Source organism: Zosterops lateralis (assembly GCF_965231275.1).
Source record: "Zosterops lateralis genome assembly, chromosome: 7".
In the NCBI taxonomy this organism is placed as follows: domain Eukaryota; kingdom Metazoa; phylum Chordata; class Aves; order Passeriformes; family Zosteropidae; genus Zosterops; species Zosterops lateralis.
The window spans coordinates 12,601,964-12,629,046 of NC_139767.1; the positions used below are offsets into that span (position 1 = coordinate 12,601,964).

Here is a 27,083-nt window from a genome sequence, read left to right on the forward strand (position 1 = left end):
GCAGGCTCTTTCCTATTTTTGAGGGCTTTCAGCACATACATTACTTTAGTCAACATGCAGTGTCAGTTATATGTTGATCTTGGCTTTTCTTCTGTAAGACATTTTTCACGGTTTCTCAGTATTGGAGCTTCTTTTCTCATCATCCCCTTGTGGTTTTGTTAAGACCTTTTCATGTTGGTAATGCAATTACCAGCTATGTCTAATAATCCTCATCATTTTAAAAGAAAACAATAATACAACCAAGCAGCAGAATTAATGAAGTCTAGTTTTCTCAGAAATTGTGTCCCTGCCCACACACAGTCTGTAACCCACTTCTCTTCAATTTCCATCATAAGTGTGCCAAAAGGCACCCGTAATTTCCTCTGCTCTTCTCTTGAAGAGCCTCCCCCCACCAGCACTTTTCAAACAAGTCCTAATTACTGACCTCAACGTGCACCCCTTTCCCTCTTAAAGGCACAAACATGGGCTTTGTGCTCCATGCAGGCACCTTTTCTTACAGGGCTTGCAAGTACTTCTTGCTTTTGTGATCTCTTTCACATTGCCAGTTTGGCTGAAGGCAGCCAGCTGGTTCACAAGTTATTAAGGAGAGGCTGAGAGATAGACAGTATGATCTCTCAGGCCTTATTTCTTGAGGAAAAGAGGATAAAACCAGAAGGTGATTAGAGCCTAAGTGTTTATGTCTATGGCCCTGAGCTTTTAGAGGCATCTTTATACCATAGACCTGGTGATTTTGTGGAGGAGTTATTATGTGTACTCCTGCATATTATCTAATCATTACATTTTATCATCATCCACAAAGGACAATATAAATGTTTTAGTATAATGGTTGATTTGTCTAGTTGGCTGTGAGAGACTGGGAATTGCATTAACCAAGGAAACAATTCCCTTCTCTTTAAAACAGCTTGCAAGTTTCCAGGGACCTTGTCTGACTCCTGATTCCCCGCCCTTACTGTTCCCTGTCCTCTAAATTGGCACATGTTGCCAAAAGTGCCTGCTGCCCAAGGAGTAGATGGCATGGCTTCCTGTAGGGCTGTCAACATAGTTCTTTTAATCAGTCAGGGATTTGTTGCTGAATGAAAGAAATCTCCCCCGGACATCTTAGAAGTGAATGGCTTCCACAGAATTCCCTACCCAATTTGCCGTGGGAAAGTGGGTAAAAAAGGTTTTAGAAATCAAGCTGTGGGCTCAAGTATGTTAGGATTTACAGGGTCAGATCCAGCATTGCTAAGGCCAGGAGAAGTCTGACTATGGACTCAGTGAGTGAAGGATTAAACCCATTGCCACTTAGCTACCATGGTGACAGAAACCTTAGAAATTTCTTAGACACTGTTGATGTGCTGGACTAATTTCAAGCTTAAATTTGGAATAGTCAGTACAGGAAGTTTAACATTGCCTTTTAAATTGTAGTCAGTTATCTTTTCTTCTTGAACACATTTAACAATACTTATTAACAATATTTACATTTCGGAGGTACATTGTGATTTTACAAATTCTCTTCAACTAGAAAAAATGACTACTTAACAAAGAGGACTATTTCTCCTTAAGCAGCTTCTGTTTCCACTCTTGGGATAGAAAATGCTGTTGTTCTTTAGTGAAGAGTCCTCTGAGACACTCCAGCTTTCTGTGAGGTCAAAACTCCTCACCAGCTCACTGCAGCCTCCTCCTGACACAGCATCACAGTAATGCTCCTGATGGGTTTCTCTCAAGTATTTTTGTGTTTTAAGCTGAGAAAGAGTTGGAGTCAGTAATTTCAAAGAATATTATGACACCATGTCAATGTTTGGGTTTATTCCTTTAAGTAAGACATGCTGCACTGCATATAAAAATCTAAGGTCTCTCCAAAAAAAAGTGACCTTTGAGTACAGTGTATTTCACTGGAATACCTGTTAAACAATCTATCAAATGCTTTTCATGCTTTTTCTTTAGAAAAGCAGAATGAGAAATTTGCACTACATTACTAAAAATACTTTGTGGAAGAAATGTGATAGGCAGAAAATATCGATTAGCTCTAGGATGCTATGTATTTTCAGAGTAGACCTGGGCTTGGAAACAATTTCTTTTCCTTTGAAACACTTTTTTGTTTTGAAGTTCTGTGTCTCAGTTTGAATACAGGGCTGTGAGTAGGGCCCATTCTGTGCTCTGTTGTCCATCTTGCCAGGTACCTTATGTAAGTGGGATCTCTTTCCCTTCAGTTCACATATGCTTTGTTGAGTAGTCTCACTTTCTACTGAGAGTAACACTTTCAGTAGCCATGAGGGCTTCACTGTTTTGCCCTCACTAGAGGTACTGAAGTCCCATAAAAAATTTCTTTTTGCTGTTCAAATAGAACCCAAAAATAGTACTGCAGTAGGTGTTGTTGTATTTGATGTACAGGGAGGCAAAATAAATGGTGTCTATCCCTGAAAGTTTACAGCATGGGATAGTGCCATGTTAGCTGATTCAGGAAATAAATAACTTGTTCTTTTCTGGTCACTTTTGCATCAACATAAATCCTCTAAGAAGACCTTCACCTAGACTGAAGAATAACATCAGTGGGACTGACCAGACCACCCAATTTGAGTGATCCTACACCAGTAGGTATAGGGTTTGAACAAGCATTGTCTCAACAGCTAGCTCAGTTGGAGAACTCCAGTTGAGTTCCTGATTTTCCTTGGCAGATAGTTGAAGAACTATATCTGTTCTCTTGAGTTGAAGAACTCAATCTTCAGATATTTTAAAGAAAGCATACAGTAGTTAAATATCAGATTGCTAGTAGCCTATATATTACTACTGAAAAAACCTTTTATGATCCATCTTATCCATACAGTCTAATGGGAGTGACAGTTTCTGGAACTTACTCTTTTTAAATCCATGGGACACTGTGTGTCACAAGATAATCAACATGTGAAGCCAGTGGCCATCCTGGATCTTTGGAAGTCCATGAGATCCACAGAAGTAGCTAAGACAAGTAAACCTTGCTGAACAAAACAAGTATATGTATGAAAACTGTATCTGCTGAACAAAGTCATACACATTGGGAAAGGAAAGCTGAAGGGCAAACATACAACTCCACAGATTGAAGGAGAACACAGAAGAGGAAAGCTTGAGACTTTATTGACTCAAGTAGACAATCACCCAGGAATGAACCCCAGAGAGCAATCCTAGGAGACAGATAGTCTTCCATTTTCCATTTCTAACTTCTTTGATTCCACACATTTCTGTGTCCTTTAAATAGAACAGGACTCCTACCAATCTCTTGATCTGTTCTGCTGGCACACAGAATGACAGTCCTATGTGCAGATGAAGCCATAAGGGTTTTACTGACTTTTTTCCCTAAAAATGTGTCCAAACTGCTTTTGGATTCACTGCTTCTCCACCTTATCATTCTGCTACTTCCCATTTCTTTGCTGATTACCTTGCATGACTTCTCTCCCACTTGCAAGATATATGTTTTAGTTTATAATGTTTCTTATGCACTAAAAAAATACTAAGTCAAGCAGTTACCAGAGCTGGAAGGTCTATCCTTCCTCCAATTGGCATAGCCATCATGTAGTAGCCATCATGTTAACTTTAAATATACATTATTGTTATGGAGCTTGTATTACCTTGGCTGTTTGCCCAGCATGTCCTTGATAACTCAGGGTCACAAAAAGTGAGTTATACTCTGGTCCTACTCAATAAGATGCAGGATCATCATGATGGAGATGGCCTTAGCATTCACGAATCCTTTAAATTTGGCACTCCAAATTATATGGAAAAATGGTTTTGATTGCTTTCCATGAATAACTGCTATTAAACTTTATTCTTAATCTTGGTCTTCAAGACTGGTATTGATTCCCAGTTGCTTGGATGCTAAGAATATCCTTGGATAATATTTTGGGAATTTAAGATACTAACAAGTTTTTGGAATGAATGGGATTTTCTGGATAGCAGACAAAATACATCAGGATAGATTTGTCCATGCACAAGTAGCTTAATACCTGTCTCTGAGATGGGAGCAATGCCAAGTAATACATTTTGGCTGTGCAGTCTCGTGAAATCCTGTCCCCAGTAGAATTATATTCTTCTGGTGTGGGATGGTTTGTTATCCCTGTGTATGACCCTTTTATAATATTTCCTAGTCAACTGTTTGACACCGAGTTGACTTTCCCAGATTTCTACATCTAAATAATGATCCCTTTGAGCGTTTTCACAACCATACCATGATTGGTTTGGACCAATGTCACAGGTAACTAGTGAAGCAAACACCAACAAATTCACAAGCAATTCCAGTATCACAAGTAGTCAACCACAAGGGACATTGTTCATCCAAGTGAAGACTCATTTTTCAAGTGGAAGCTGAAGCACAAGCCCCCACAAAACCTGAGTTAAAAAAATCTCTTTCATTTGTTCTAACTGGGTAGTTTGGGGGAAAAAAAAAAGTCCCAAGAGGCAAATCAAAAGAATTTGCAAAAACAGTGACTGAAGTGAGAAGATAAAATTTGGATTAAAATGGCCTTTTCATAGATTCATGCATTTCTCCTTTGTGTTTAGAAACTAAAAACACAGACATAAAACACAAATATACATTTTTTGTGTGTTAGGCAATAGCACTGAATGGGGAATACTTGCTGCAGTCAGTTGACTGACTTGCCCTGGCACAAGCAGTAAATGACATAAAGGCCTGTAGTGCAGTCTCAGGAATGAGAACTTCAGTTATGTCTCTGGAAAATAGAACTTTTACACCTAATTACCACAGTTTGTTGCCTACTTGTGTATTGCTTGCTGTCTGGTTATTGCTTGTGCTCAGTATCTCCCTCATTAATTTTATCCTTCTTCCGCCCTATGCTTCACTAATCAGAGATAAGTAACATTCATTAGTGATCCTTTTCCTCCTCAGAACCCTCCCAGGTAAAGCTGTATGGGTGTTTGAAAACAGGAAGAGTTTGCATTTTAAAAGCAAGGCCTGTCTTTCTAGACACTCATGCAGAAGAAGCTAAAGCTAGGAAAATGGCATGATTGGTCCATCTGTGACCTATCCGTTTCCTCATTCCCACTGCGAAATCCAGGGTACTTACATCTTTGTCAGCACAATGAATATCCAACATTTTTACAAATGCTATTCCTCCTCTAGGGATTTTCCATTCCAGTTGATACTATGCATTCTTACCCACCTCTCCCTAAATTACATTGCCTTCATTTGAGACATTTCCATACGATAGAGTGCAGCTGTGATGGGATGTGCTTTAAGTCAAAGTACTGAGGTGAATGAAAAGGTGTGATGATGACATTGCACTTACTCTTTCCATTTGCCACTTCTGAATAGTGCACTCATATTGTTTGCCAGCTTGCAGAAAAGAAGTGGGTTTTATGAATGCCTACCACGCACATAAACAGACCACATGAGATTTGGCAGGCAGGAGCAAGTGATGACAGGTTGTTATCAAATTATCCCGTTATATTTTATACCAACAAGGATCATACAGATCTGTTGGAAGACAGATACAAGAAATATAAAATGCATTCTAGACAAGATTAAGAGTACCCGAGTTTACTAATCCTGATGCCCAATCATAACCCCTTTAATTTTGTCTTATTATTTGTTCCCTCTCAGATAAGTGGTAATGAAAACAAAGCAGCCTTGGCCAGCCATCTACAAGGAAGGAAAATGTTAGAACAGCATGTCTCAATAAAGCAATGGGTTCTGCTGTTGTTTTTGTGTATGATACATAATTTTGTAACTGGACATCCCAGATATACTCCCAGTCAAGGAAACCCAGCTCTAGATGAACCCAAAAGAATACACAGGCAATGAGATAAAGCTTATCAGGACCCCATGTACCTACAGCTTGTTGGCTAAAAGGAGCCCAAAACCAGATCAGGATACTTTGATTTTCAATCAGAGCTTGATCTTTCTGTCTGAAGTAGGCCCCCAGACTATGTTTGGAAAATTGTCTGGAATACACTGAGAACATTCTGTGTTTCTGAGCAGGTTTGTTCTGGTTAAGACTCCTCCCAGTTTTCATACGCAGTGTAAGATATTTAAGTCTCTGAGAGTTTTTCACTTGGAATAGAATCTGCATGAAAGAATGATATTTGGAACATAAGCAGCTTATCAGGAAGTAACAACTTGAATTGCAAATGCTTCCCCAGAAGGTGATCTGCAAGAGATGTTTTCTACTGTCCTCTCAAAACTGTAGGTCTTTGCTCTTCTATCATGTGATGCTCTAAGAAATGAGGCTACACACAGTCATTTAATAATATAGTTCCCTTGTGATATGTTCACTTTCCTTAATGAGGGCAGTGTTGCTAACTTGTTAGAGCCTGAGGACTGTATCAAATTAACATAGCATGGAGGAAAAATTAGCAGAGAGAGGCGCTTCTTGTGTGAAATGGAATGAGATCACTGATGGTCCTTTTGTCAATCTTTATTTTTGTACTACAGACAAAATGTTAACAAGGATAATACAGAACACTCTCACTTGTAACTGGAATACCCTTTGTTTTTCAATAACTTGAATGACCAGAAGTAATTAAACCTTCACAGTAGTGATTATATAATAAAGCAGGCACAATACAGGTGTTTAACTGTGAGAAAGAAGGGCAAGGAGCATGGATCTTGGTAAAAATCACTGGGGAGAAATGACAATGAATGGAGGAAATTTCTAGTTTTTCATGACAACTTTTTGTTTAGGATGTGTTTACATGAGTGAATCTAAAGTCCCATTATAGTCTCAGTAGGATAATGCTGTGCTTCTACTAATATACAAGAGACCAGAATGCAGCTCTTTCCATACTTCATCATAAAGCAAAACTGTCAAGGGCCAGAGAAGGCAACAAAGGAATGCTGGAGAGAGAAAACCAGGATTCATGAAGTAAGAGGAGTTTCACCAGAGACAGCTACACTACATTTTTCTTTAAGATTTTCCTTTGCAAAACACAGTTGGTAAATGCACCATCTCTGCAGTAATTTTTGTCAGCCATACATGTCACTCTTGTACAAGTACAACAGATACACAGAGAGGTCAGCAAACTGGGAGAGTATGTGAAATATAGAGCCCATGTAAAATTGTAAACATCAGTTTGCTGCAGCTTTGGCCTTTTAGTGATTGTGCCTTGCTTGTGCAATGACAGTTCCTAAGAGGGGCTGTAAGCACTCCTTCCAGGGTGTCTGTTCTGCTGTGAGGGCAAGGTGCTGCTTCCACACAATGTTCATTTGTGGTTTCCCTGTGCAAAGGAGTGAGCCATTGGTAACAGATCCAAGGAGCTGTACACCCAGTACATAATCAGTAAACGTTCTTTTAGGTAATGATTGCCAAATATATATACACATGATTTTTTTTTTTTCCTTTTTTTTGTTTTCTGGCAAAGAGTTCCTCTCCACTTCTATGATTCTTGAATGCTGGTGATGCTGGTGGTAAAATCCCCCCATATCCTCTTGCCTCAGTGGCATTTTTAGGAGTATCTTCCCATGCCTAATGGATGTTATTACAAGAACAGCTAGTGAGGGACTGAGCCATTCCACAGAACTGCTAATTAACTTTAGGACACACCTGGTTGTATCTTTTAGGGATAAACCTTTCCATCAAAAGATACTCACAATCAGCAAAATCAGCTCACTTCCTCTCTGGCTCTAGGCATAGAAGCTGTGCAATGCCTCTGAATCCAGAAAGGAAGCCCTGACTGGCAGCATTTTTCTACCAGTGTAGTCATGGGTTAGGTTTGGGAAGCGCTTGGTGACAACCTTGGCTTGGGTTGGCTTTGGCCATGTCACATGTGGACATCGGTTCCCGGAGGGCGCTGCCATCTGCTGCTGGTGGCACCGGGGAGCTGCACTGCAGATAGCCTGCAAATGGCTACGGAACACTCGTGGGCAAACCTCACTTGCTTAAAGGTAGCTCACAGTCATGGGCCAGATGGACTTGTCTGGTTTCTTACAGTTCCAAAGACAGAACATACAAATACAGATATAGAGACTTTAAAGTCACATCCTAAACTAAACAGAAGTTTAGGGAATGCAGCTTCTGTGGGGAGAGGTGCTAATTAGTGACACCTGCTCCAGCACCTAACAACAGAAGGGTCTTACTGTAAATGAGTGGTCTGGAAAAACAATGCTCTGGGGAACCTGCAGGAGTTGGGCAGATTTAATTACACCAATTGGTAATAATCTGTGGACAATGAACACAGGAGCTAAGATTTGTCAACTAATAATACAGACAAAATGACAATAAGATGTGCTTTGGAAAAATGACTGCAAGGTTGTATTTTATCTTTTTTTTTTTTTTTTTTTTTTTTTTTTTTTTTTTTTTTTTTTTTAATGATACCATGGTGAATTGATACACATCATTCTCTTGGCAACATTAAAAGAGAATTGGACAGCATTCTCTTCCCCAAAGCTGGAAATATTTTGTTGAAAAATCACTTTCAATTTTCAAGCACAATCTTGACATTTGCTAAGAAAATCAGACATTTCATATTTTTTATTTTTCTATTCCCTGGATTCAGAATTTTCTATCATGGCAAAACCCCCCATCTGTTATCTGTAGTAGCCAAGCCTGGTGGACATATTTCTGAGATAAGGGACTCCTGGATTCAAAAGCAGAGTATAGGTTAAAATAGGCCTTCCCTATTTCAGTGAATGCCCTGCACCCTCTGGTGTTGGCTGTAACACCAGAAGCTCTTACCTTGGCATTCCCTTTTGAGTGGCTCAACTGGAGAGTCCCTGCTCAATGGGCTGAATTATTTTCTTTCCTCTGGCACTCCACTGAGCTTCCAGTTTTGCATGAGGATCCCAGGCAAATCCCTGAAGTTTGCAGGCTCTCCCAAATGATGGAGAGCAGATAACTGGACCCCCTACTGTACAGTCAGCTCCAGAGGATTAAGAGGGTTGGTAAGAAAGAAACCTCTTTGTAAATAGACTTTTTAAAATGTACAATCTTCAATGAAATCCCTCAGGAGTCTAAATTAAGGAGGATAAATGTCACCACCACTCAATTTTGGAATTTGACAATGCAAAAAATAATTCTCTGATCTGTTTGTAGGAATGGCACCCCATCCTTATCTTTCTTTTCCCTTTTCCTTTCAAACTTTTGGAGGATTTGGGCACCTTCTATCTTCGGTAATCTGACTGCATCTAAGTGACAGGGCCACACCTCTTCTCTGTCCCTACATGCTTGCACCAATTCAACTCTTCAGCTTGTTTCAGGCTGTTGTAGATGGTTTCCTGATCATGACCTTTCACCAGCTTTTGAGGCCCTGTATTTTCTGAGAAATCCTAGGAAATTAGGGAAGGAAAGTGGAGGACAAGGAAGCCATCCAATTTTCTGTAGTGGGATTTGAGGATTTTTAAGTCACAGGCATCCTTTTAAGGCCAGCAACACAGAGAAGTCAGCAGGTTCAGGCAGTAAGGGAGATTGTGTCAGATCAGGACTGTGGCTGACAGAAGGGCTGCACAGGCCCAGGTGAATCCCTGAAAACGTGCTCCAAAGAATCAGGGAGTAATGGTGCTCTGTCATGAATGAATTTTTAGGTTTGCTTAAAAAATAAGCAGAGCCAGCAAGTGAAGCTTGGGAAATTGCCACAGCTCTTTATTTTTTCCTTCTCCCCAAAAACATAGCTATCAAACCACAAGTCCTTTTATTTTATGAGATAAGCCTTTATTGAAATACTTTACTTTAAATTCCTTTGCTGATATAACTTTTTGTTTTTGACGGAACATTGTATTTTTCATGTGAATCTCTTGCTGGGCTAAGCTGTTTTTAAAGAGCAGTCCATGTAAGTACAATACTCAGGCAAAGGCTCAGGCCCAAGCTGCTGGAGGTCAGCACCACAGCTCCATTGGGGAAGTACTTCTTATCAACATAGTCTATGATAGTTGTCACAGCCAGCATAGTCTCCTCACATGTGGGCTGGATTTGGCTAGCAGGGAGAAGAAATCCATAGGTACCCGTATCTCGCAGTTCAAATGTGTAGGAGAGTGGAATGCCAATCGTGTGGACCCAGTCCCGTGAGGAGCCTGAGTTGTTGTCTGTGAATTTAAAAATAGAGAGGAGATATTTGTATTAAGCATGCTTCTTTGAAAATACTTCTTGTTATAGTTAATACAAGTTTATATCAGAATCCCTGAACTAAGCAGTAACCATATATCACTGTGACACGGAGAACAGTTTCTAGGTGCTGTAATTCTTAGCTATACTAAGTCTTCCATGGAGTTTCCTAAGTGACACGATTCTTTATAAGGTGGTATTGTACAATAACAGGAGATGAGTTTCAGGGATTCTGTGTTTTTAGCCTTTTACTGTGACTAGTGTGGGATACAAGATGGATTGGATGTTTATCTGTTCTTGTACTTCATTTCCGACATGGATACTGACTAGATTTTTTTTTTTTTTTTTTTTTTTTTTTTTTTTAGCATAATTTTGGTCAAATCTGAAAAATTTCTGGCTTCTTCTGTATCTCCATTCCTCTTCCTTGTGGATTGTTTTTCTTACCTATTCAGTGTAAGTACAAATCCTGGCAAAATGCAGCAGCCCTAGGCACAGGCAAGTTGCATTACACTTACACTGCATTGCTCATGCAGTCTGTGACTCGGGGACTGGCAGAGACAGCCACTGGAATATGCAAACTGCATGGGTTCTGGAGCCAGCTACTTACTGTTCTCACTGACTAGCGTGACTTATTGCTTACTGGGAAAATATTGGGTTTACTAGGCAGTCTCTAGGGCCCTCAATCCTCTTTGTAAAGGCTGTCAGCTTGTATTAGCTATGATGTGTTCGTGATGTGGCCATCCAGTCTATTAGGAACAGGGCTGAAACCGATACACTTCACACAGAATTGCAAGCGGCTGCCATGTGATAATGTGTGATGGAGTAACTGTGGACCTGATTGGGATTTTAATTTTTGCTTGATTTCAGTGAAGACAAATAGGACTTTTTCTGCTGACTTCAGCAAGGTCAGGATGATCTATCACCAGTCTCCGTCTGTCCCCTGTGATGGATCTTTGAGGAATCCATGTAGGAACTAGCTTCTGATCAATGCTTCGTTCGTTCCTGCAGTCAGCTTTATTACTTACAGAGTTAACTTGTATTCAAATGACTGCTGCTGACATGTTGCACCAAACCAGCCCTTTAAATATTACTCAAAGTAGAAACTCAGCAAAACAGTACTTGCTGATGCATGTGACACAAAAATTCTTTGAAACACAGAGCAATCAAAGGGAAACATTAAAAAACTTACATAAAATTAAAGCAGTTGATCCTACTTTGTAGCTGGTCCCATACTTTCCTGTCAATGCAGCAGCTGCTTCCTTTCCAACTTGCATCTGGAAATTCAAAATAGGAACATCATTGGTATCAGTGGCAGTACCTTTGGCAATTATTTTGAGTGGACCAAAATTTTTCTCTCTTTCAGCTTTACATTTACATATGATCAGCTTTAGGTTTTGATATTACTTCAAGTCTTTAGAAGAACCCGTTAGAAAATTTGGACAAATTTCTCTTGATTCTTTGTAATGCAAATTGTGTTAAAATTTTAAAGATTACTCTGCTACTTGGTAGAGATGCTATTTGCTTTGCTGTAAAGCTAGAGCCTGTATTTTGGAGAATTTAGAGTCTATGCTGTATAAGACACTGGTACTGACTAGAGCAGTGATTGACCTCTTACTCATTTAATTGCCATAGACTGTATCCCACCATCGTCAGAAACAGATCCATAGACAAAATAAATGACTTCTCCAATGACTCATATGAAGTCCAAACCCAAATCCCTCATGCTCTTGACAAGTGCTTCAGCTACTGGAGTCTTCATAAATACACACATAAATGAACTGAAATCAGAACACTCAGAAACTGAGGGAAGAAGTAACCAAGAAATAGGTACTTAATTTGCTCCCATTTTTCTGAGAGCATGTTTGGAATACCCTGTCTGGATAAAATCACAACCATATGTGTATGCAAATTCATTCTTGCATGCAGCAAAAGTTGATGCTCTTCTCCACTTGTCTTGCTTTGCATTAGCCCTACCTGTAGTAGTTCAGTTTTTCCTGATTTAAGATGAAGAATTGGGATTTCTGAGGTAAATAAACCTTAATGATGCTGAACAGAGAAGCAGTAACTCTGGGAGCCAATCCCTGAACAAGTCCAACTCCTCTGAAAGAAAGGCAAGAGTGCAAGTAAAGTTGCACCACATGCTACTGCCTGTACTTGCTCTGTATAAAGGTAGAAGATGAATGTTTTGCCCTACCAGTTCTTCACTGTTACTTGGAGGTTTGGTTGTGGAACCATATGGAGTGAGGATGAGCTGTCCATAGGAGTGCATTGTTAAATAGCACACAATGTCACTCTTCTTGCTTCTGATAAACTGAGCCACGGCTTTTGTCTCAGGCTCTGATTCTGGTCCAGATCCACAGAAGAGATCACTGCTGCAGTTAAAAGATATACCAACACCTGGGGAGGAATAGAAACACTGAATCAATGAAGAAATATAGAACACCAGTTCAGAGGAAACAGGGAAATTTACCTTGGAGTATTAAGGCATGTGTTTATGTGGGCAGGGGACTAGACAGTTCAGTGGGACTTGAGCATTACACTCAGTAGGTAGCAACTAAAATTTGCTATGAGACTGAAATATTTATTGTGCATTTACAGGATGGCTGCAACAAAATCACTCTGACACCACCACAGTGTACCACATGCCAGGGAAGCTTTGGAGGCTCCTTGAAATTCATGGCAAATGTAAATGCTTGCTGTTAAGTGACTAACTCCTAACATTCCTTCCTAGAGCTGATGCTTGCTCCTGCAGAGAGTTAGAGGTATAGTTACATAAGAGGAATTTTCTGCTCACAAAAATAAGTGCTGGTTGAAAGTCAATGAGTTAATATTTTGACAAACCAGGATTTTATTTTAACATAGGCCTTGATGAAAACAAGATGAATATTCCTTTCTTATAGGACTACATTTTATTTCAGAAACTAGTTATTACTCTTGCTTTGCATTTGTGTTCATGATCTGAAATACTTCAAACTTACTGCCCCAGGATGAATTGAAGTTTCGGTTCAGATCTGTGCCATAGCAGGTCCCATTCTCATATAGAGAACGGCTTTTCCTCCACAAACGATCCTGAAGAAAAGTAACTTCTGTTACATAATAAAAACCTCAATGATCCATATGGTCCAGTGAATATATGGTATATACTTCTTTGTTTTTGACTTCTGCAGTCTAACTAACCCTGATATTGTAAGAGTACAACTCTCTGTGCAAGGGTGATAAAGTGACAGAACAATTCGTCTACTACAGCCAGGCTGTCATCTGCCACAAACCTGCATGCACCCTGAAATAAGCCTCCTGACCTTTTTTTTTTTTTTTTTTAAGTATACTTTTTTCTACAGTACTCAACTTACTCAACTGCTTCTGTGCAGTGTGGCACTCCCAAGCTAGACTTGGCATTGTGAACTGCTTCTGTGCAGTGTGGCACTCCCAAGCTAGACTTGGCATTGTGAGGGATAAGAGATGATAGTATGCTTCCAATTCAGGAAGATTAATTCTTTTTTGTCAGCTAATCTTTCTTATTACTGCTCCTTGGTTCCCTGTTATACTCACAGCTATACTTGCTTCTGTGCAGACCTCACTGCACTGCCTGTATGAGCTTCCCAGCTGAATTACCTGTGCATCCAAGTGCAGTGTTTGGTATACCCCACACCTGCCAGGGAACAAGCTGGAAGAGAGCCACAGGATGGTAGCCACGGGCCATCCAAAGGTTCTGCATTAAAAGATGCTTCAGCTGGGCACAGGGGCCTGGAAGCATAGTGTGAGTGGCTAAAGACCAATGTCTTGCATTATTCTCCATGTCAGAAAAGGAAGATTATTTGGGAGGGCACACCTATTTCATGACCAAATAGCCTGATATTGGACCAATTCTCCTCCTGTCCTGTGCAAAGGTGCTAAGACCCTCTGCTACCTGACATCTTTTATGAAGAATTAATGACTCTTCCAGATATATTTAAGTCCATCAACCAGGCCTTGAGCTGTTAACAAAGAAATATTTCCATCCCCAGAAACCCAAAACCAATTGATCTTGTGTTTTCTCTTCCCAAGTCTCATGATGTTTGCAAGGGATATTCAGCTCTGCAATCTCAAGTCATCACTGATTTGCCAGAAGAAACAAAATCTCTCTGCCATGAGAGGATTTATGTGAGTATCACTGTTTTCTGTTCAAGTATAATTGCTAGGACCTTATCTAAAAGTAACAAAACATGCTAGGCCCATCTAACTTTCAGTCTAGTTCCTGGATTTTCACAACTTACTTCTTTCCAGGAATAAATGTAGCCATCAATATTGAGAACTGGCAAGACATAGAGGTCCAAATTCTGTAGAAATCTGCTTATCTTTGGGTCAGTTTTGTAATTTTGAAGAATCTGAAAAGAAAAAATACACAGCACTGAGCAGAAAAATTTAGTGATAATCACTGAAAAAAGCAAGTTTAGAACTATCATCAAGTGATCACTCACTCCTGGATATCACATGGTACACAACATCTACTTGATCTCCAGTGGGCCAGGTACTTTATATACATGTGGAACATTGCTGTATCATAGATTAGGCTTTCTTTATTTCAGGAGGACTGTGACTTTTTGATACAGAGAGGCTTGACCCAACAGCACTGTGGGAAAAGGAGAGGTTGATAGAAGTTTCAGAAGGCTTTGGAAACATTCAGGTGGAGGAACTGGTGCAGTAACTAATACTGTCTCATATCTTGAACTGTGATTTGGTCTCCACAGATATCTGTACTATACACTAATTTTGCAAATCATAATTTAACAGAAAAGCACAATTCTTGGAAAAGCACAATTCTATAGAAAAAAGAACTGAAGTGTCCAAAGTGATATGGTTTTCTTATTATCTAAATGGAAGAGTAAGGACTCACTTCTTTCACAAACCACTGACAGAAGGCTGGAGAGATCCATTCTCTGGCATGAATTCCACAGTCCATCCAAATTATCTTTTTAGGTTTATTTGATGGTTGGCCAATCTGGGAGAATGTAAATGTGATAATTTAAAAACTGTTACGTTACAATAAAATAGCTTAATGTAATACAAAAACGTAAAAGATGTGCCTTGATATGCCATTGAGCCATCTGAGATTATATTATTATTATTATTATTATTATTATTATTATTATTACAGATATCTTTATGACAAGCTCTTTTTCCTAATAACCCAATCTTTATAGTTTCACAAGGCATGAGTTTTAAAGTGTCTGTTGAGCAGGAGTGTCAATAGAACAGTTAATAGAACAGTTTCTTTTTTTCCTTTTTCATTTGTATTGGTCATTCACAGGAGTGATTGCTCTTAGTTGAAGATTTTAAATTTTTTCTTTTTAGAAGGGGAATAACAAAAAGGCAGGTAATCTAATACTACTCGGTGATAGGAACAGATTAGGCAATAACTAACCCAAATATTAAGACTATGGCTTTTGCCAGTGTGTCCAATAAAAAAAAGTCATGGAATACTGCTAGCAGAAAGACTATCTGCTGTAAAAAGTAATAAAAATAACAAAGCAAAAGTGTTTATCTTCACACACAGCTGTTGCCAAGCTAGTTTCAGCTTGATTTGTATTTCTAAACAAGGCTTCAGTTAAATTTGTTGTTTTCAGTATATAATAGCAATAGCAAGCTCATAACGATACTGTCTGTGAAAGTTGGCAAATCTAACTGTAATGTAGAGGAGTAAAACCAACTCCTGTTCAGTGAATTGGAATGAACACTATCTTAGGAAACATCTGAATCTTGTCTTCTCCTGAGTACTTTTTTTTTTTTTTTTTTAATATATTTTATTATTAAGGGAAGTTTTCTCCCTTACCTGTAGGTAGTACATTTCTTGATTCTCAAATGTCTTCCCCAGGAAGTGCTGAGTCACCACCTCACTGTTGTTCTTCTGAATCTGAGTCATCCATTGATAAATCTGAAATAATTGCAAAGAATTCTTGGTCCAAAGTGGGAGTTTCCTTCTCTTTCCCACTTCCATTTCCACCTTATAGCATTTTCTTTTGTTTAGACAAGCAACGTTTTTCTCAGTTTATTTCAGTCTGTGATGTCACTTACAGGCATGGAAGGTGTTTCACATGCCTCTGTGCAAAGGCATGGCCGTATCTCACTGGGTGTTAAAAGAGAATGTTGCTGCAATACAACATGGATAGTCTATTCTGGATCTCATTTAACATGCCCATCCTCTTGGGCATCTTCTTGTTGAGTGCACCAGACAAGAAGCCACACCATCAACTCTTCAAAATAGTATTACAGTCTCTTCCCTGTCAGCACTGAATCAGCAGCAGTCCTTCTCAATGGGTAGCTCAAGTGAAATATACATGAAGGCTGACTCTGTTCTCTCACTTTTATTATGCAGCTAGGAGAAAGAATTACCACCATGCTCTGATTTTCTCCAGCTTTGCCAACTGGTGTGTGAAACCAAAAAGCTATCACTGCCCACCCCTCTGACATTGTTTTCTCCTAAAGTGTCAAAAACCTGCCCTTAAATTACTTCTTTCTACAGATCTCCCACTGTTCACCTTTTCTTCCTCACTGGGATTCCAGACACCACAACAGTCATCGCACTTCACATTTGGCTCAGCACAACAAACAAACAAACTGGGACTTAAATTAATAAATACTAGAGATAAAGAATGACAGGGTAGAAAGGCAGCAAACCAACCAACCAAACCACAGAATATTATCTGCAAAACAGTGCAGCTACTTTGCACAAAGCATTTTATATTTTGTTCAGTGAAAAATTGAGGATTTAATCAAAATCAATGGCAAATTCATATTCAATTCAACCAGGTTAGAGTTTAGTAAAAAAGTAAGGACTGATTCTTTGAAGAAGAAAGTCAGAAAGACTGACTGCTCAGCTGAGCTTTCTGCAAACATAGAGTTGCCTGCTGTGGCATTTACATAACAGAAAACAATGAAGTACACAAGCAGACTTAGGTTCTTCTTTACCTCTTCCATTGGATGATACTCGGTGTAGACATAACCTCCTGAGACCTGTCTGTGGCTGCTCCCCTCCCTTGGCATGCTCTGATCCACAAGTTTCTGCACATCAGGTATTAGGACTCTGAAGGATGGTGAAAGGGAAGAGAGAAGAGAAAACAGTCCCAAACAGTTACTGCAGAACTGCCATGGTGGGTACAGTGCTTGCATCAGCAAACAAAAGGATTTAACCTCTTCTGCTGTGATTTGCCTGGCAAAATCATCACCATCAGCCTAATGGTTACTTCCATGTAAAATAAAGTTCAAAGAACTGAGATTTTCACAGGGTTTTAACAATAATAATTTTTACCAATTTTTTTAAGTTGCCCAATTTCTACCAAGGAAAAAAGTTCAAGATTTTATTTTCTTCACTGCTTCTATTTTTGAGCAAAATTCTGAAAATACCACCTTTAGGAAAAGAAAGTGAAAGAGAAAAATCCAAGATTAGGGTTTCATTGTATTTTATTGGGACATTTTCAGTTTGCAAAGATTTCACAGAAATATTCATTGCAATTTGCAAAAATCAGAACAAACCCCTTATTTATTTCAAAAAGCTCTTTTTACTTTTTAGCTACAAAAATAGCTCAGAAACTAGTATAACACGGGCATGATTCCATGATCCAGGGGGTCAATAAAACCTTTTCCTTGGCTTCAGCAGACTTTGGATCAGAGGTTGTTCTTTCTCACTACAGTCAGCCCCTGATAACTGCCGCAAATCTGTGCTCATTGTAAATGCTTGTGATAAGACAATTGCAAAGGTAGCTCCTACACTGTTGATCTCAAATGCTGGAAGCACTAAGAGGCTTTTCTGCTGACAGTGGCACTTCTCAGCATTTCTGGAAACTGCTCATAAGAAACTTTTAACAGTAGTTACAGCTGACTTTCCCTCTGAGCTTTGATGTTTATTCACATCTAAACTTCAAACTAAAATTCAAGCAGTGAAAATTCCCATGAAGTGAAACCACACACACAAAATACCTTATCAGTGCTCTGGAGAATTGAAACCACAGAGTCTAACACAGTTGGAATATTGATGTCCTTATTATAATTTGTCATTTATGTCTCTATCATTATTTACCTAAATGTCATGTTACCTTCCCTGCATGTCAAGTGCCTTCTAAAGGGTGATTCCTGCTTTGAATCGATTATAGGAACTTTGACTCTATTATTTGCCTCTTTGCAATACAACCCCAAAATTTTCATCTTGACTAATAATTACTCCTCTCTTGCTTTAGAACCCTGTGTAAGGTAGATACAGTTCTGGCCAAGGGAAAACAAAGTTGAGCTGCTAATTTCAGTTTAGCATTTAAATTTCCACTAGAATCAGTTGAAACCATTAGAAAATGAAGAGTCTTGATATAAAAAAGAGGTTAAATATTTTCTAGAATGTTGTCTAAGTACTGAATATCTAAACCTCATGCCAGATAATTTGTACTGGCTCCTTGTATCTCTTGTATCTCTTCATCTTCTCATCATCTCTTCATCTCTGGTTGTCAGGGCATCACACTTACTAAAAGAACTTGTCAGGCAAGATGCAGGATGTCAGGATCAGCTTTAACTCAAAACAGCTTTGAAGTGACACCAATCTTCCTTAAACTCATCTTTGATTTGTAAATGTTAGTGTATGTCCATAGGCCATTTGTCATCAGCCCTGAATGACTACAGGTTTATTTATATTAAATACAGCTAAATTAAATTAGCTACTGGTTACCTGAAAAAGTCAATGCCAAATGTGAACAGGGCTGTGTGAGGAATAGATCGTATTTAATCCCATTTGCCTTTTAAAACATTCTTTGTATCTGGATTAGATCTGGTTGTAAGTTAGGGAAGACATGGCTGCGTAGATGTGATAAATCATTGTGGGACATTTGCAGGTTGTGGCTCCCAGTTGTGAGCACAGTGCCCACCTGCCACTGGGATCTTTGTCTCAAGCTGAGATGTCTCTCTTTGGCTGGATGGTGCCAGGAAATTCTCACCAGCCTGGGGAAGGGGATATGGGTAGAAAAATTAAGCTTTTTAAGAAAGTGGCTGGATATCCACTTAGAAAGGTCTCTTCTCCAAACCAGAGGAGTAACAAGAGACGGGGAAAGGAAAAGGAGAGCTAGAGACTGCTTCCCTGCAGTGACACCAGTTAAAACTTTGGGCTCTCCAGAAGTGGAAGGACCCTCCATTCAGATATCCATGCTTTCCAAGAGCAAAGCATGTTCCTATAAGTAGTGATTACACTGAGTTTGGCCTCTTGAGTTTAGACTAAAAAACTGAGTCATATATCTGAGCGCCATCCTCTCAGTGATCACTGAGAAGGCCACAGCAGGAAACAAGACAGATTGGGCTGTCTCAAGTTCCAGCTCCAAATTCACGGTCTAGGACAGGTGGAAGGTAAATACATAGGGCAGAGGGGAATGGGCTTTTAAAGGTTCATACAGCATCTCTGGGTTTGGCTGGTCAAGGTAAGTTGGAGGCATTTGGAACAAAGGTTGGGTTCTATTGCCAATACTAGCTGATTGTTTATCAGACAGGGCTTGGTCCTTTTCTGATAGCAAGGAAGATTATTAGAGGCACCCTCTCCTATCAAGGTATTAGAGATTGTACCTGTAAGAGATCAGATGCTGATCTAAGGTATCTTTCACCTCCTCCACCAGAGGGGCTGGGATCCTTATGTGCAGCTCTTCCCCAGCCCTGATGTCTTCAGGCAGCAGAGGCTTCCACAAATCCAGCTGTGCAGAGTAGAAAGAAATGCACAAATGAATCTCTGTTTTCAGAATAGAGAAATATATTAGAGTAGTTGCATATCAGGAAATGAAAGATGTTTTCCTTCAAATTGTCCTGGTAACTCTCCAGTCATCTCTTCATAGAGCATACAGCACAGGCTTAGTGTTTTTATTGACTCAGGCACCACTGATAAGGAACAGCACTTTCACAGAGACATGCAAAGGAACTAACTTCTTCACATAAATTCCTTCAGGTAGTAGAAGGGCAATTCCATACTACACTAACATGAATAAAATTAGTTCAACAAAACTTTTCCAAGTTTACTTTAACCTTCATTCCTGTCATAAGCTACATGCATATCTGTTTTATAGCCCAAGACCACACTCCGCTCGTTGGGCACATGTGGTTATTTTTACTTACCATTAAAGTACTGCAAAGGAGCTGAAGATGCTGGACTTGCTGAAATGTTTCTGGCACAATATGCAAAACCTGATCCCTGGAAATTCAGTAGAGAAACAAGATCAGTTTTAATGTCTGCTAAACTGTCCATGATTTCATAAGTCAAAAGGATATTTTTTTTGTTATGGAGAAGGAAAACAGGGCATGTAACAGTGCTGTTCCAACAAAAACACGAACTATGAATTTGTGGAATGTTTTGGCTGCAAATAGGACTAAGTGATGTGACTTTTCTGTTGCTAGAGAATTAGCCACTCTGCTTCCTTGCCAGTGGCAGTGCTTTATTCACCATACCAACTTCACAGAAGCCAACTGCTTGCATGAGCCCTGATGTGTGTTTCTGCCTTTTCAGGACCAGGACCAAAATGAGGACATTGGTAATACATGATAAACTGTTTATTTGATAAGATGTCACTTTTTTTCCTCACGTTTGGGATTTATTCAATTATTCCAGATTAACTTAGTGCTTGGCTGGTCTATTTCAGCATGCAGAAATTTTTGGTAGTCATATAAATGAACATTGCTAAGAACTTGGGATATCCACAAACTGCTTCTCATGAGAATAGCCAATTTATTCCGAAATAGTGAATATTGTGATGTCTAGAACTGCATATTCTTACTCAATTCACATTAAAAATAAAATTTTCTAGTACAGAATCTATAATTTTATATTTCTAGAAAGACACACAGAAGCCAGTGTCTTAGTATATGTTTTCATGAGATCCCATGAAACTTTCATCTACTACAGGCCTATCTGATGAAAATATTTAAAGGTTAAAAAGAACAAAGTTTATGGAAATGCAGAAAAGGAAAATCAGTATGTTCTGTTAAAAAGGCATTTGTAGGTTTTTTGTATTTTTCAGTGTTCATTCAGAGCAGCTTTCCAGGATTGGCAACAAGTGTGATGTTTCCAGTGGAAGGGTTTCAGAGTGAGGAATGGATACTGACAACTGCATTGCATTACTCAAAGGTGGGAGACGAGTTATCCACTCCTGATGAGAACAGAACAGGATGGGGAATGCTAGAAACTTTCCTATTTGCTGGCAACCAAAAACTGCTTCACAGTCTCTTTTAGTGACTTCGGTGGAGTCTTTACCGGACAAGTATAAAAAATGAACATTTAAATTTCAAAGCTTTTGTAACAGAAATTCTTGTTGGAGAAGCAAGCCATGGTCATTATGGGCATCAACATAATATGCTCTCATCACCTGAACTGCAACAGCCATCTTTTGTGCTTCCATGCAGGAATGTACAATTATCAGCTTAATGTACATACAAATAGAATTCACTATTCATTCACTTTTATCCCCAGAGGAATAGGGGAATTTGTGGGGTTTTTACATCTCTCTTGAAAAATCATCTTTATTGAGTGAGAACTTGATAGTTAAAACAGGCAGTTTACTACTGGTTTATGAAATGCTGATAGCCCCATATCTGTGGGGCAAAATGATTACATTTATACTACTCACAGCAATGGCACAACAGTCATGTTGTACAGATTGGTACAACAGTCATGATGTCTTTGTAATAAACCTTATAGATGCAGGATAAACATCTTTGCTAGCAGAATAAACATCTCAGCTGCAGTTCAGAGTTTATTCTCTCTAAATGCCTAGGCTTGCTTTGTTCTTTGTCTATCAGGAAGGGAAACAATATCCTGTAATATCTTTCTATCCTCATTGACATTATGTCTTAATTACACCAAATCAGAGAAATTCCAGACAGTCAGATTGCTGCCAGATGGCCAGCTCTTATTTACTGATAAACCTTTCACAATAGCCAGTGTGGAGACAAACCATTTTTAATAGTAAACTAAGATTAAAAAGCATACATTTGTTTATGATTATGGACTAAATCTCTCAGTGGAGAAGTGCAAAGTCAGCCCATGTGACCCCATGAGAACTACAGTTTTTAAAATTCTACAGTTAAGCTTTCTTAACAAATTTAAGGACTGTTCTCAGCACAAGCTGTGTGTCCTTGGATACTCATAGATCAGATATTTAATTTCATTGTTAAACAGAGCAGAGGACAATGAAAATGGGCTTTACTAATAATTTGGTCTTTGTGCAGGTGCTGCCCACCCAATGTCACAGTGGCCATTCAATGTTTTTAAATTCCATGCAAGTACTCAACAGGTTCAATTCTGGACAATAATTAGAAACAAAAAAGAAAAATACATTAGCAGGGACCTGCTGAATTCTATTCACTAAAATCGGGTTCTAAGTGCATCTCTGATACAAATCTAAAGACTAAATATTATCCAAGGAAATAACACATTTGAAGTAGTGACTCTGTATGCTCTGCTAGGAGATTTTCCAGGAGAGCTGCTGAATGGGTACCTTATGAGGGAACTTCCTTGCTGTAGGCATTGCTTGGTTTTCTGTCCTTTTTACAACTATATTCTAGGGATATAATTTGTCTAGAGGCATTCAGCACCAGACTACTTTCTCCATTTACTTTAGAAAATACCATGTATAAACTTATATGTGGATATGTGGCCTCCACACTATGCTCATGCCCATCCTGCAAATCCCAGCTGCCACGATGGCAGTTACCTATCATTCCTTGAAAGCTGAGAGTGAATGGAACAAAAATAGTTTAGATAGGCAAACAGAATAATTTTACGTCACTCATTTTCTGAAGTGGAACTGAGAATGGAAAATAAAACATAACTAGGGATTTCATATTTTTCAAAATGTTAATCAGTAATAAAAAATGTGATAATCTCATTCACTGAACATCTTGGAGTGAAGATTGTCTAGAATAAATCCCTTGGCTTTTTTTTTTTTCCTTTTTGTAATTGTTACAGATTTCCGACAGGTCTTTGCTATCTTTTTCACATAAGCTAAGCTGTCTTTTATTAATAGATATAATTTTGCTCCGTCATACCCCTTGCTTTATAATCAGAAAAAGCATTTTACTCCTGCAGCATCTGATTTCAAAGTTCATTATGAAAGAGGCTAAGCCAAATTAATTTCAACTAATGGAAACAGAACATCCTGAGATGCTTTTGAAGGCCATTCTGTGGCTCCTACAGCTGTAGCTGTCTTTGTTGGCTTGGATTTGATTCTCTCATTCTTCATTTCCCATCTTCATGTTTTCTTTCCCAATCTTACAAAACTTACAGCTTAGTAACCCCATGTCCAGTTTTCAGCTCAAAATTGTTATTATTCTTACACAGTTTCTGGCACTTCCACTGCATGCACAATTCTTCATGAGAGCCTGTTCACACTCACCTGTCATACTGCAATTTCAAGCTGGATTTTCCAGGAATTAGTATCCCCAGAGAAAAGATGATCCCAAGAGAAAGCCACATCTTTGTGCAAAGAGCCCAGCACTGACAGTGAAGAACTGAAGAGGAGGAGGATAGATCTGGATTATACAATTATTATATATACTAGATTTATCCTAGAAGGGAGCCTGCCCATGGAGAATCATTAACCTCAGTTGTAAATAGTTCTAGATGAATCATAACTTAATTTTTCTTAATTCTTAGAGGTCTCTTGCACACCCCAAAACACAAACACAATTAGCAACATTCTTACTGAAACACTTTTTCTAAGAACTAAGAACATTTTTCTTCATGTCACCTTTCTACCTTTAAAAATGTTTTGTGACAAAATTGGTAGTATTGAAAGTGTTACCTGCAAGATTTATGGCAAATCATGATGGTTAGCTCATAAAAGTCTTAGAGATAAGGAAGAACAGAAAAACAGTACTAAAACAACCTCCATCCTTACTCTTTCTTTTTGTGCTTGTGCCTTTATGGAACATTTCTGTGACCTCTTAAGTGCAGTTCTATCACTTACCTAACTTAAAAGAGGACATGAAAGAACAACCAATACTTCCCTAAAAGGGAAATATTGGGACATCAGAGTCTCATCCAAACCACTCTCAGTTGGCCCAGATCAGTCTCTGGTCACAGAATTACAACTCTACACTGTCATAAAGAGAGTTTTTTTTATATGTTGAAAAAAAGTGGGCTGGTTACTATCTGAAATATTTAATTTTTTGTTTAGTTCACATAGCAAGAGTAAACATTTGTAGACTGTAGTTAGACATATAGCACAGTCCTTCAGAAAGAAATAGTTTTCCTCATGCTCTTTCTTGGATTAAAACTATCTTGTGGTGATTTGATGAAGAAAACAGCATGGGTTTGGGGTGCAGAGACTCCAGTAAGTCAGTTTGTGTACATACGTAATGGACATGACACCGTGCTGTAACTGTGGGATATTTACAGATTCTTCTCATCAAAGTATGAAGTCCTCTTACATTTTTACAAAGGCTTTTATCAAGGAAACAGGCTGCAGAACTGTCCCAGTATAAAAGAGGAACAACTTAGCTCAAAAATGTGTTCTCACAAAACCAGGCTACAGGTAAGAGAAGAATATGCTCTTCTTCATAAATCACACTAGACCCTTTCTGTTTCATTGCAACCTTCACAACAGCCTGGGCTGAAAATCCTGGGTATTTCTCTCCATGTAGATATCCAACCCACAATGACTTCCAGAAGAGCTGAAAGAAGTCAAGTTTACAGGATTAGATGCAGCTTCATTCGTAGGGAATCAGCAAAACAAATTCATGTTGGAAGTTCATATTAACACTCAAGACATCTGCTCAGATAACCTTTGCTTTTGTTTCCTTTGTCTCCACCACTGCTATGAGGCAGACTAATGTTTTTAAGACTTCTGCAGTGTTGTCTCTGCCCTTTTAACAGACCTAGCTTTGAACTGGGGTTCAGTCCCATAACAGGAACTCAGAATCTAGGAACAAAAATATATGGAGGCATAGAGAGAAATAGAGCAAATTATGATAAGCGCTAAAATTCTACTCCAGCCAAAAGCTTCCACCTTCATGTTGAAAGCAGAAGCTGTTTATTCTGTGGTGAAAACATCATTCCCATGATGCCAAATAATTATGAAGATAGATAGACAGACAGACAGACAGACAGACAGACATGATAGATAATAGATAGATAGATAGATAGATAGATAGATAGATAGATAGATAGATAGTAATTTTGCTTAGTGAGTACAGAATTCAGAAAAGATGACAGTTGCTTGCTAGGTCTTTGATTTGGATTCTTTTGAATTCTAGTTGATGTTAATAGGCTTTGGATGAAAGTCCTGTGAAAATAATTATGGACATTTCTCTCATTTAAGAAATGGACTTATTTTGGGGATTTCAGCAGAAGATTTGTTCATAAGAGACAATACTTCATTTTCTACTTGTGTTCAGCTTGCAAGCACCACTTCTGAATTCAGAATAAAGTCCTTTAGAGACATTACTCCATTACCAATGCAAAAAATACCTTGGGATGAACAGTTAACTTCAACAAACCTATTGTTCTCTTGGGCATAAATAATGTGTCTCTCAGTAATAAAGCTAGTTCTTTGGTCAAGTTCTTACTGGCAGCTGCTTATCCTTCTAGCAAATGTGGAAGGCAGATTAATCTGTTTATTACCTCCTTGAAAACAGTGGGCAAAAAGGCGTGGGACTTTCTGGGGAGAGGAAAGGTTGTAAATACGTGGCACAAACATGCCACATGATCCATGTGGTGCCCTTTTCTCCAGAAAAGTTGACTTTGCATGTCTTCCATACAGTCTTCTCAGAGCTTCAGAGCATTTTTTTCAGCATCAGTTTAGCCTCTCAACTGCCCTGTTAGACAAGCAAATATTATTTCCACTACTTAAAAGATTAAGAAAAAAGGGGAAAAAAGTGACTCCCCAAGGTGACATAGGAACATTGCTGCAGAGCCCGGAATAGAATTCAGATCTCCTGACTCCCTGTCTGGTGCTTCCTTAAATATATGACCATCTGCTCTACTGCTGGAAGTATAGATACTATATGCTGACTCCAACAAGCTGGCTGCTAAGCCTGTTAGTTTATCCTCTTTTTATCCCATACTGATATCATCTCCAGCTAAGCTTTTGGCCTGGAGTCAAAGTGATTTCCAGTGTTTGAATGATTCGACCTGCTTGTTATTGTTTTAACCTTGCACCACACATATGCTCAGCTATTTGTGACTTATCTGCATACAGTCTGTGTAGCAACAGCCACAAGCTAGAGCTGTTTTGTTTAAAGATTGCATACTGAAGCATACCACATGTTTTAAGCAACTATCATATAGCAGTGAGTTTGATCCTGGTAGCTGCCTACACCCAGATTCTCTACTGAGCTGCATGTTACTTTCAAGGACAAAGAGCTTGTTAAAAAGACAACAAAATGTACACACTTGTGTGTCTCCACAAACATCAGTTCATCATGTTAAGCTTTCCCATTTCACAGCTAAATCCCACATTGAAACTAAAACGTAGCTAAACTAGATGGAATTCAATGATCAACATTTTTTTAGTCATCATTTGGATTCAGAGAAAATCATCCATAAAATTTTCTCCTCTCTCTCATTGTTGCAGAAAGCTCACCATATGTGTCAGAATCATCACTCAATGGGGTCAAAACAGTAGCAGACTAATGTGCCTTAAATCCTAGACTTGTGCTCCACTGAAGAGGGGTAAGATAATTCAGCTGTTTTACTAAAATATCCTCTGGTTATCACTGTAATTTTACTTGGGGGAAGCAGACAAGAAATTGACAGTTCTGTTTCCCATTGCCTTGTCAGAGGAGCTAGAATGTTCTACAGGTATTGTCTTTTTCTATGAGTACCAAAAGATTTCCGGTTTTATGTGAGCAACATTCAAAACATTCCAGTTAATTCTATAAGATTATATATACATGTGTGTGTGTGTGTGTGTGTTTCTGTAGCATTTGTGTATTCAGCAATATGTTGTGTGGTCTGCAGAGTGAATCATTGCTCCCCTCAGTATTCCAAGCCTTCAGTTTCCACAGCTCAGGTATAGAAAGGCTTTACTGAATGTCTCTGGAATCCATTGTGACTTGACAGCGCTAAGTGTGCTCAAACCTCATTAGTTCCAG

General features: G+C 38.8%; 1 protein-coding gene across 1 annotated transcript; it reads right to left on the bottom strand.

Annotated features, from left to right (window-relative positions):
* Positions 1-9,624: 9,624 nt before the first annotated feature.
* On the bottom strand, positions 9,625-23,485 carry CPO (carboxypeptidase O). The gene is made up of 11 exons (XM_083865526.1): positions 23,384-23,485; positions 20,112-20,187; positions 19,572-19,696; positions 16,950-17,064; positions 15,814-15,915; positions 14,878-14,982; positions 14,258-14,368; positions 12,983-13,073; positions 12,199-12,401; positions 11,194-11,278; positions 9,625-9,985 (listed from the first exon to the last, which is right to left on the bottom strand). The coding sequence occupies exons 1-11, from the start codon at positions 23,461-23,463 to the stop codon at positions 9,717-9,719; spliced, it is 1,362 nt and encodes a 453-aa protein (XP_083721652.1). The 5' UTR covers positions 23,464-23,485; the 3' UTR covers positions 9,625-9,716.
* Between the last annotated feature and the right edge of the window lie 3,598 nt (positions 23,486-27,083).

Bases quoted from the DNA above. Each gene is read 5' to 3' on its own strand.
- CPO (XM_083865526.1), bottom strand. From the start codon at position 23,463: ATGTGGCTTTCTCTTGGGATCATCTTTTCTCTGGGGATACTAATTCCT. The intron at 14,369-14,877 runs GTGAGTCCTTAC...TTTTCTTTTCAG, and splicing joins GTCAGTGGTTTGTGAAAGAA to ATTCTTCAAAATTACAAAAC. The intron at 13,074-14,257 runs GTAAGTTGTGAA...ACTTTTCTTCAG, and splicing joins ACATTTATTCCTGGAAAGAA to GATCGTTTGTGGAGGAAAAG.